General features: G+C 37.5%; 1 protein-coding gene across 15 annotated transcripts in view; it reads right to left on the bottom strand.

Annotated features, from left to right (window-relative positions):
- Positions 1-12,308, bottom strand: part of phldb1b (pleckstrin homology-like domain, family B, member 1b) — a 110,988-nt gene that overhangs the window by 65,623 nt on the left and 33,057 nt on the right. For 14 of the 15 annotated variants that reach the window (XM_077565111.1, XM_077565119.1, XM_077565109.1 and 11 more), the window contains exon 4: positions 11,360-11,530. In XM_077565111.1, the coding sequence (XP_077421237.1) occupies positions 11,360-11,530 (171 nt within the window). Of the gene's footprint in view, positions 1-6,759; positions 7,142-11,359; positions 11,531-12,308 lie in introns of those variants that run through there. The other variant, XM_077565117.1, reaches the window with a different exon arrangement.

Here is a 12,308-nt window from a genome sequence, read left to right as displayed (position 1 = left end):
CAGCAAAATACTGTGTATTGTGTTGAATGTTTGGGCCAAGTCTGCCATCTTTATGGAGTGAGTTGCATTAGTACTCACTGTGGTTTACCATATATATGCACACAGATCCACTCATTAATACTGCCAATCAAGTTATTGACCATTTGCACCGACGTCACGTGATCACGTGACTGCCCTATGACGGACGGCGGAAGAAAATGATTATTAAATGGAAGTGGACGTGACCTGGAGCGACTGTTATTTTACAAATTAAAAGTTATTATTGCCCATAGAGTCATGGAATCTATTACTTCAACCCAAGGTCGCCTGTCAGTCGAAGTTGCACATTTAGTCGGGACTCATAGAGGGCAATATTTACTTTAGTTGGAGATCGCTAGTTTGAAAAAAGCCCCTTACCTTCTGTTGCCTGCTGTTTTTACCAAGTTAATCAAATCGTTAACTTTCACAGCGCACGGCCATTATATAGTCAATGCCGTCTCTTCTCCTTACACTGGGGCTGATTCAAAAGCTTGTTGCTGGCTGAGTCTTTGGGATGAGATGCTACGCTCACACCGGGGGACAATATACCTAGTAATGCAAAGGTAAAACTTGTTTATCATGCTAACTGACTTATTTTTACATAGTCCGTTCTACATTGAAACGCTGTGATGATGTTATGTTACTATGTTAACTAGCATGGAACAAATGACTATCGTAGTGGCAAGCTATGCAGTCATTTCATGAATATGACTCCAGCTCCAGAGTGAAAAACAAGCACAAAGACAAAATCCCCCCTTATTAAACAGTCAAATGCACTTAATAGTTTTGAAGAAGGTGCATTTTAAAACAAAGCTGTGTGTTAGTGCAGTTGGAGTGGACGCTAACTATCTGGCTTGTTAATGTGATTTGAAACACCCAATTTGACACCACTGTTACAATCGTTCTAGCGTGTTACTAGTAAAATGTATGAACATTTATCTACTAATTACAACATTTATCTACTAGCCTCGCAAAAAATTATTGCTGCAAATCCATGAATACTTTGTGGGCTGCTAGTCCTTTCTGTTGATTGCTGCTATCAATCCCCGTCGTTTGTCTTCATTAGTAGGTATGCGATAAAAAGCAACATTTGGTTTACTCCTTTGTCTGTCTGTACAACCGACCGCAAAGCGAGATATGACCATTTTATAAAATAATGGATTAGATAAATGACTTTACGCTGTATGAGATTCAATGGTTACAATACAGGCAAGTGGCTCTTTTGCCGTCCAGTGTCCCCGAGGGGGCGTTCCCATGAGGGCTGTGGCGTCACGTGCAAAAGGTCAATACAATCACACATTCTGTGAAGCTAATGAAGAATCCCTATGAAACGTTTTGCTGTTTGTCTATTTGTAACAACACACACAACTTAAAACACTTCAGTTTGGTAAGATAATGATTCAATCATATGTAGTATTTCACTTCAATCTAATCTTTTGTTTTTCTTCTTTTTATATGATTCAGCACTACTCATAAAATGAAGCTATTTCAGATTTTTACTCTTTTTTTTATATACATTGGTAGGGATTGAAATTATCATAAATAAAATGTATAATTTAACAATTTCAAAATAGAATGGAATCACCAATGCTAATAAAAATGACTATTTTTAAAACTATTGACAGTATGTCAAAGCTGACGAGGCGAATCATAGTAAATATTCCTTTGGAGCCACAAAGGCATTAAAAGAAGTAGCTGGACCAATTTGGAATGTGTCTCTGGACCAAAGTTTCCATGGTTTCTCTAATAACACCTCTGTGCTCCAACCACTAGACCAATCTTTCCAACACGTCATCTTAGCCTCTAGAATATTTGCTTGAAAGATTAGATGTGAGGTGGTTAGAAATGGAGGGCTTCACATTCTAGTACAGTGATCTTACAGTCAGGAGGTTGATCACAGTGTTAGACGTATGCAATATTACATAAGGATGCTGCTACATTAAACCATGCAAGTCACCGCAGACTACAGGACTTTGTGAGATGTCTTTGTGCCTTACAGTCAGGCCCTGACTGTTGTCACAAGTTCTTCCCTTTGCACCGTGCTGCCTGTCACATGCTGCAAACACTTTCATCCGAGGCCATCCCGTTCAGTGATGGATTGCCTAAATCCTGTTTATGCTACACTGGTCACAGTCATGTACAATATGGATCAGAATTTCAGTTAACCAGGCTTTTGTTAAAGGAGTCTATTAGGGGTGGGGGGGAAAACCTATATTGCAATATATTGTTGTGCTCTCTGTTGCAATAAATATATCGATACACTAACAGCAGTGTTGATATTTTATCACGGCACACCAGCGCAAAGCACATCATGGATTTACCCCGTCATTCAGACATGTCAATGAAGCTGGAAACATACTCAACCTAACACACCAAGGCTAACTTCAAAAATACACCTTTACCAAACAATGCATTGATTCCAAAGCAATTGCCTTGGTGGGCTTTTACTTTGAAGTCAGCCTGCGCGGTGATGTGACATCCATCCAGCTTGACTTCCTTTTTCGAGGTGTTGGCTTACATATCGAAGTTTTAATTTAAATGACATATTTTCTACCAACATCTTCACAATGACATCCCGAAAGTATATTTAATCGCTAATTTAGGATGCTAAGAAACCGCTATTTAATTACATCGTCATTGTATGATAAGCCGCAAAGCTATTGTTAGCATTAGTGCCTGGCTGGTACGGTGGCCCTGAAGTGCGAAAAAGGGCTGACAACAGTAATGAGTGACACCTATCTGGATTGCTTTCTTTACTTATTCTCTCTCTACGTTCCCTCCCTCCACTGATGGTCACAAGCTGTGGGTCATGACTAAAAAACAAGATCACAGTTGCTAAGATGGAAGAAGATGGTTAAAATAATGACCCAACATACTCAAGACTGATTGTGGGTGAATAAAAAATTGCCAGTGCCGTTATGCGTTCTCTACGACTTTGATTCATTACTGGTTAACTATACAGTATTGAAGTCTTTAAACCACCAGCATGGGACGGCGCTCAAGTGGTAGAGAAGTTACAAAATTGGGTGTCCATAACTATGGTTGACAGTTGCTATTGAACACTTTGCCGAAACAAAGGTCAAGAAGTCAAGCCCCCCAGTTGATCAATGGGTCTTTTTCCAAATAGTCAGGGGCCATCAAACACAAGCTCAAATACCAGAGGAAGACTGCTTTTGAAGACAATGCAAAGGAGGGGTGTGGTGTTAGACTCTATATTTATGGGAGTAGCAGTTTGAATAAAAATAATTTTTTTAAGAATGTTTTTGGTGGTGGATACATATTTGAATCCTGTTTTTAGAGATAGAGCAATATGTTTTTTTCAGGGCCAATATCGATGCCAATAAGTGTAGTCAAGGAGATAACCTTAACCGATAACCGATATTTGAAGCCGATATTCATTTGTAGTAAAAAAATAAAAAAAGGGGTGGGGGTGTATATTGGCGTCATAATGTTTTTAAAATACAAATGGCAATATTGACTTTGTTGTCATGTCTTAAAGCATGTTTATTGAACAATTTTTCACAGTTTTCAAAATGAATGTTTGTTTGTTTTTATCTTAGACAATAGACTTCATTTTAAATTTCCAAATAAATGTTCAGGGAGCTCCCAAGATTAACAGTACATCTTAAAAAGTTAAATGGAAACTTAAACAAGTAAATACAATACCACTTTATAGTTTTCAACAGTAAAAAAAAATTCCAAAAATTAAAAATACCTGAAATCTTAAACTTTCATATTTCTTTCTTTTAATTTCAAACAAAAACAAAAGGTTCAGAACAATCCCAGGGTCAGCAGCATCTCTTATAAAGTTAATTGAAAATTAAAATAAATAGTTCCCTGCGATTAAAATGGTTTTAGATATACCTTTTATAAGTCGACTGATTTTATTTTTTTTAAGACCGATATCCGTTAAAATGCCCAGTATCAGCACCGATAATCGGCTTGGCCAATACCACACCACCTCACCGCTCTGTAAAACTAGTTGGTACATCAGCGATATGGTGTCAAATGGGTATTGCACCATTTTTTTTTTAAACCTTTTGTAAAACTTCTGAACCAAAACTGTACCACTGGCTTTTGAGGACCGACCGTATTGCACTTTGCTAATGGCATCACCTCGTGAACAACACTCACATCACAGTGACCAGATGCATAATTGTCGAGTTGACACCTCACAATCACTATAAGTGTCAGTGGTTAGTCACCGATTGCCTGAACAGATGTTCCCTGATCACAACCCCCAAGGCTCCCTCTTCCTTTTGTCACAACTAAAGCCAATCCCCCACACCTGAAGGTAAATGGATGCCGCTCCAATCATATCAACCACACAGCCCATTTATTTTCCCCCACCAGGTGGCCAGGGTTACCTCAGCAGCACGGCCTAGCTTGATGTGTTAACCTCATGTCACAAGACCGTTTCAAAACAGCACAGTACTTCCTCATCTCGAAATTCCACTTGATTATCTGCTGCCGGGACAGTTATTGTCTCCAATTTCTCCAATCAGACCATTTAACAGATAGTAATAATTTTCAGTAATCAGGTTCTAGTCCACTTTAAATGCCACTTTTCCACCACATCGTACCGGTTTAACTTAAATTTTGTTTTATTGTTTGTTTTTCCTTGTTTGTTTCTGATCTGTGAAAACTACAGCCCCCATATAGTATGTACCTCAATAAAGTATTTTCGAAGCCACAATCATTAAAAATGAAGCTTGTTTCTACTTGTGTCACAAGGCCTGGTTAGGTCACAGTGGCAACCAGGAATAGCAATGTAACAGTAGACAGAGACAGTGAAGTCTGCTTATGTCAGTAGGTGGTGGTGGGGAGGTGTCTGCAAAACTGGACCGCTGTGTGCTGACTGTCTATAAACAGAACTCGCATACACGTGGGAGCAATGTTTGAGCAACTTAAATGTTGAATTTATACTGACCAAGTTGGATTCCAAAAACTTGTTTTGAAGCTGAAATGTTTGAGAGAGATGCAGTTGCTGAGTTGAAACTAAATGTGGACTATAAAAGTGCTTAATACCCCACAACAAAAGCATAATATACCGTAGCTATTCAACAAGTGCAGTATAGGGATAAGGAAAATGTCAGTCAATGCATAGTAAATGCAATGAACAAAGATCAAATTGATACATTGCATTATTTGCTTGGGTTTTAATCTACCAATGAGGAAACACAACACGAGTACAAATAGTGGACAGATAATAATGCAAGATAGCTCAATATTATAAACACACAATTGGTGTACTATACTTTAATATGACAACAATCAAGTAAAAAGGAAACTTTTGTCTAATAAGAATTTCGATAATAATACAAATAGTCATTGATAACCACAATGTATCCAACCAAGCATCTTGCAATTATTCATATATAGTGTATTACAGTGATTGTATATAGTGTTGAGAAGGAAGTTAGTTTTTGACTTTGGCCACTATTGACTAGCTGTTCAGACAGCGGACCAAAACATTCAACTGTCATGTTTGGATTATGCACACTTACAAGTAGCAATGTTGTTAACTTTGTATGCATGGTCATAAATTACAAATTACAGTGTTTACATTTTAATTTTAGTAGTTCACTGTTAGCTGTTGTTCTACATTTATTGCAATGTTGAGTCCAAAAAATATTTTAATGATTTTCTCTGTTGATCAGCTTTTTCATTTTGCTTTAAAAAATAACTCAATATTTTATTTTATAAAAATTAAGTACTCTCTAATTACCTTATTTGTCAGTACAGACGCTTTAAAACTGGCAATTTAAAAACAATGTAAAGTCGTGGTTTCCAGTCTACGAAAAGCATGTTGTACTTGAATGAAGATGTCCATGGCGCAAAAAAACTTTGGGGATCACTAGTCTGTACTATTAATATATGCATTATGCAATTATTATTACATTCACTCACTGGTTAGTGATACTACTGCAAACATTAGCTAAAGTGCTCTGTTGGTTGTGCCGCTAAAAAAAAAAACACCTTTTTCAGAAAAACATAAATACATTTGCCGACTTGAGTTGTATACACGAATGATGAACGAGGTCATTTAAATCCCCCGTCATCCCACAATCCGCGCATCTTACTTGTCCAGTTTCTATTCATCCTGCCTGACGCTCTGGCTGCTCCGTGTCTCCAGTCAGAGTGGCCAGAGCATGTATTTGGAGTTGCTGATGACTGATGAAGAAGTGCTACATTCACCTGACTTAGGTACAGGAAGTGTGTGTTCAGTCCCCAATCAGTGACAGTGTGAAGTTGAGAGTAAATGGTTGTCTGTCTCTGTATGTGCCCTGCGATTGATTGGCGACCTGTGAACCCTGACCAGCATAAGTGGTCTTTTCAAAAATGGATGGATGGATGTATCTGAGCAATGATACAGTATTTATGACTTTGAATTTATACAACACCACAACGGTTTTGAAACAACAACAAAAAGAATAAGAATGTGAACTTTCATGTGTTGAAACATTTTCGAACTAACGTACCATTGACAAAACTACTATCCAGTTTAGGAGTTTCTGAAAGAAAATGTAAATTATATTAACTGTGACCTGACACTGTCAGGGAGGTATTAATTCAACAACAGGTTTCAAAATGTGAACGTTGTGAACGTTAGTTTTCATAGTGCATCCATACAGAAACAAACTGGTATCGTGTGCAACATTTTCCACATAAACAACAAACATATTTCTGACACTGTATTAAAGCAATAAAGACTAGAGATGATAAAACAAGCTCGCTTACTTTAGGTCCAATGAATAAAGGCGTTCGCTCCCTCTGCTGTGTTCATCGCCGTTGCAGCTTTTCAATAAATAAAAAAACACGTGTCTTCTGATTTAGTGCGACTGATTTTTAGGCAACAATAGCAGTGTTTATGGGCTTTGTCCTTGCGTTCTTTTGTTATGATAATCCCAATAAAACCCTATTGACTCATGAATGCTGCAGATACCGGAGCGATCTCAACGGCAGCTGCGTCCTTGTTCACTTGTTACGCGCCAAGTTTACCCACTGCTGCGTACGTGGGCACATCCCACCACCAACTTTAGACGCTTTCAAGTCCTTATCTTCTTTTAGTCCAATGGGCAGCAATACGCTTTCTCATTCAAGAGGAGCCTCCTGTGACCGTGACTAACAGCCGGCTTTAAGCACTCCCAGTGCCTGAGCCCGCACAAACTCAAGAGAGAGGGAGAGAGAGAGAGGCCGGGTTGTCAGGGGAGGAGCGGAGGGAGGAGCAAGAGGAGGAGACGGGAGGAGGGGGCACAATCAAAGAAGACCCCACAAGAGGAAAGTTGTGTCATGGTGGAGACCAACATAAAGATGCTCTACTGCGTAATACAGACATATGTAATCCTTCATTGTATACAGGCTATTTAGTTTGGCTGAATGTCATGATAAAAGTCAAAATGGAAACAAATTGATGTGATTTAAACACTATTACGATGCTGACGTGCTCCAGGTGGCCGAGTGGAACCGTCACTTTCCTTCGATGCAGGTTGGCGTGGGTTCGCTTCACCGACTGGGAGACCATATTTGTCTGAGTGGAAAAATAAACTAAAGACTATTACGATGCTGGCCCATAGAAGGATCCTACATGCTTTCCAATACCTTGTCCGTTAAATACTATTGACATTTGATTTGTTATACAAAGTCCTTTTACAAATATAGTTTCTGTTGGATTTATTTTATTTATTTTATTTCCTGTGTTCAATTATATTATTGCTCAATCTATATGTCAAGCAATTTGTTATTTGATGACACATGAGTGAATTGTTTGTTTGTGCATAATTGTTCACTTAACATATATATATATATATATATATATATATATATATATATATATATATATATATATATATATATATATATATATATATATATGGTTATTAGTTACTCAATATTTTGATGAGTAACAGTGCAATTACATTACAGCATATATATATATATATATATATATATATACATTTCTGATACTTCCCCAATGCAACGCAATGCAAATGCTTCCTTTATACGCGGTGAAAACAGTGGATTGTATTGCTTTTGCCTTTAACTATCAGATTCGTATGGTAGTAAAATGACAACTCATCACATTTTAAAATCAAAATAATCCTCACAAATGAAATTACAAAGATTTAATACTTTTCAATGAGCGGAGAGATTTCTTCCTCGAATTGACCGACATTTTGACTTGTGACGTCATCTCGGAATTGTCAATTGGCACTGTTCACTATGCTTATTTCGATTCAGGAGTTTTGTTTTTAAAATTCAGTTGATTTTAATTACCATTTAGAGCAGTTTTTTTCGAAAATGATTCAAACTGAAAATTTTTAATTTATGCAAAGTAGATTATTTGTCAACATTGCTTCTTGCCAATACATTTGAAAACATTAGGAAGCCTGTTTTTTTCCGCTCTCAAATAATTAATACGTCGTGCAATAAGCAGAACAACTGAGAAAAATGTGCCAAATTTTCACTGCCTGCGGCAAACAACTTATTCCCTGTTTCTGTCGACTCTTGTTTGATGTTAATTGGTGGACTGAATCACTGAAGTCTTATCAGCAACATCAGTAATTTCACAATTTACTCCTTTGGCAAATAATCAGGAGCCAACATGCCAGCCAACATGCCAACCAGCATGCAGAAGAATCTTACACAGCCACAACAGCCTGACACCTCCTCATGCTGGTCACCAGCCTCGTCAAACGTCCTGTTAAATGTCATTCTACTCCTCTACCATGCCCAAAATAAGATTCTGTGGGGGTCCGCATCAACTGTCATCTTGAAGGACAGAGATGGAAAGAATCTCATCCTGATATTTCTATGTTTTGAGATTTCCTTCACTGATAGCAACTTTCCTTTTTTGCATGATGCTGATGCCAACCACAGCTGACTGGACAAAGAAGAGTCAATGGTAACATCAGATTAACACTTTAGACCCGTAGATGGTCCAAGTTGACATGACATACTTGCTTGTCTAAACCCATAATTGAATGATGTTAACACTTCTGGTTTATGATTGGATCCTAACCAACCAATCACAGTCGTAAGTTGATTTGCATGATGTTCATGTTAAAAAATGTTGCATATTAGCTTGGTAAGCTTACAAAACGTTATAGCCATATTATCCTGGCGTCCACTATAACAACTAAAAACATGAGATAATATCACCCCCCCCACCCAAATATTTTTTTTAATTATAAATAAATAAATGTCAAAATCAGCACACACGAAAAAGAAGAAATTTGTTTTGCCCAGCAGAAAAAAATACGGGTCCGAAGGGGTTAACCTGTTTAGCACAGGCAGTAAAGATTTGGTATGAATTATAAAGCCACAACATACATACTAACTTGTGCTACTCATCCCACAAATTCCTGTTCCTTAAAAGTAGAAACAATAAACAAAATGGCTTTCTTATTGCACAAATCCAACTGGACAAAACGCTAAGACAACTAATTCACCGAACATGTAATTCAGAATTTTTTAATTTTTTATTTGCTCTACACTTACAACAAACATACAGCAATATTGACCCAATAGTATAACATTGACTTTATCATTATAAATGGACACTTAGTAGTAAAACTCAAATCAAAATTTGTTTGTTTAACTAGTGCGCTTAAAGATCACGTAATGCTGTATGACTGGTAAAAATGAGACAGGCTTACTGTAATAATTTTCTCTATCCAATCATTGGCTATTCTTAGTAAACCGCCAGCCAACACTGGAGGAAGATGATGAATAATTAAAGTAGACCAATAACATCAAAGTGTACAGTATTGTTTTCATTGCATCGCTTTGTGCTGGTGTCAGCCTGTAGTATCCATGGATATGATTTAAAAGTGTATTATTCAGATTGTTATCACTTGCAGTCCCAAGTGTAGTTCATCCACTGTAAACCTGCACTCTGACCGTGGCACCCAGTTAAAGTGCATTGGAAGCATGTCACAGATGCCAGAGACAGATCTGATGTCTCGATATTATTAGCAATGTGAGTGTCGAGCATGTAAAGATGCATTTAAGTGTTAGTGTGCAAAGTAAAACAACCAGGGGAAAAAAAAACCTCATTACTGTGAAATTTGGCCAACAAAGAATTGCTGTTGATAAAAGGCAGAAATGCTTTGCATGAGTGCTGTAATTGCACTGTGTTACTCATCAAAATATTGAGTAACTAATAACCATCAATGTCTGATTTATTTCCTGTACTACGAACCACAACACCACTATGTCAACAACATAAAATACCTCCTTAATGACACTCCTTATATCTTCCCATATAACAGAAGTTTTGATTCTGACAGTGACAGCACTTCTGTGGAAACAGTATAAAAGCATTGTCTCCACACGCTGTTTGCCCAGCCAAGTTGAATGTTAAGCTGATCAGAGTATTTTCGTTCAGTCACGTCTCACTTTTGACTCAATATTAGTTGATACAGGAGGTCCTACAATAAAAACAGTGACATTTTTGTGAGGGAGAAAAATTATACAGAAGAAAATCCACACCCTGTGAGCAGTGACTAATGATGAGCATTCCTACAAAAGCTGGAAATGCACTGCGCTCTGATGTAAACGTCTAAGAATGTTACATGACTAAGTAGGCAGGTAGCTCAGTCAGTATGTAGTTCATCTACTGCTGGTCATGGGTTACTCTTTATTTTCTTACGCCTCTATTAGCTGCACCTTAAACCAGGATCCAGTTACAACTGTGAGTGGGAAACATGCAACTGTGACTGGGCATTGCTGAACTTCATAAGTGGGGCGTGGGGAGGGTCTGTGGGGTTCAACTGCCTTGGCAGGCACACACACACAGTGTGGCTGTAAAGCATAAATGCAAAATGAAGTGCAAAAAAAAAAATAAAAAACATAGTCCATAAGTGCGTATTGTCCTGTGCCGAGCATACTGGACAAATGTAATACCTATTAACTTCATAAGGACACGTGGCCCTCTAGTCAATAGCTACTTCAAAGAGCTGACTGTGTTTTATTTAATGGAGCAACTTCCCTTGCTGAGTCAGCAAATGTTTATCATAATGAGTTTACTCTTCTAGTGTACTATGTTAGCCTTGATGATGGAAATCAATAATATAGTAATTATAAATGGATTGCTTAAACTGACTTCATCTCAAAGACCAGAATGCATCTAGAGTCACCACAGGTGTATTAACATAACATTACACCACAGCAACAAGGTCGGGACCAAGCTTTTTCTTAATGAGACCCCCAAATTCTGATACTATTTCAGAAGCTTGCAATTTTTTTCAGTCACATTCAACCTTCCTTAACCTTACACACAAAAGTGATCTGCGGAAAAAGATGGCCAGCGTGAAAGCAGCTTAGAGTGAAGTCTTACCCTGGGACAAGCGGATTGGTTGTGTCACTTGGAGTCCATCAATAGCACACAGGTTCCCGCATGGATGTAACATGATGACCCCTGATCTATTCTCTATGTAGCAATGTTGAGCTTCCACCCCAGGGCCTTGGATGTTGATGTCCACAGGACCATGACCAACAGTTGTGCGGCCTGATGGGAAGAAGGAAGCATTGTACTGATGGCTGATGTGAGGAAAATGTTCTAGTAGCATACGATATACAGTAGGTGGTAAATCCTAATTTCACACTTAAAGCACGTAACTCAATAACCATACTATCTTGTAAAGAAATGACATGTCTGGACATATGCATAGGCTACAGTTTATGGTTGCACCAGTAAAATATATATGTATGTGTGTATATATATATATATATATATATATATATATATATATATATATATATATATATATATATAGTCACTCAAGATAATGAGCTTGAAAATAGTATGGTTTAGGGATGTGACAATAACGACAATATTATAATATTATTATAATTGCCACAATAGCGTCATCGTCATGTCGCGATATTAAAAGCAGCACATCTTTTTGAAAAGTCAGGTTGATTTCAATTTTTGCAGTTCTAGCACCCTCTGGTGGCTATTTTTTTTGTGCAGTTTAATTTTCTTAAGGGATGTTTTGGCCCTTTAACATTGTTTAAAATCCACCCCAATCGTCAAATGAAGGGGAACGTAATATGCTTGTGAACCGAGTCAATATGTAGAGGAACTAAATGTGTGCGTGCATTAGCAAGTAAGTGCCTCAATATTAAGTGATATTAGAGATTGTAGGTGGTTTATATGCATTGCTGTTATGTACAAAAAGCACAATATTGTATTTTTTTTGTATTAACTAATTTTTTTTACAATATGGTGACCTTTTTTAAAGGTGCATTGTGCCATTTAAAGAGGTAATGTTAAAGCTTTTTCT

This window comes from Vanacampus margaritifer, chromosome 5, assembly GCF_051991255.1.
Source record: "Vanacampus margaritifer isolate UIUO_Vmar chromosome 5, RoL_Vmar_1.0, whole genome shotgun sequence".
NCBI classification, from domain to species: domain Eukaryota; kingdom Metazoa; phylum Chordata; class Actinopteri; order Syngnathiformes; family Syngnathidae; genus Vanacampus; species Vanacampus margaritifer.
Note: the sequence above shows the minus strand (reverse complement) of the source record. Positions and strands in the feature narration are given on the sequence as shown.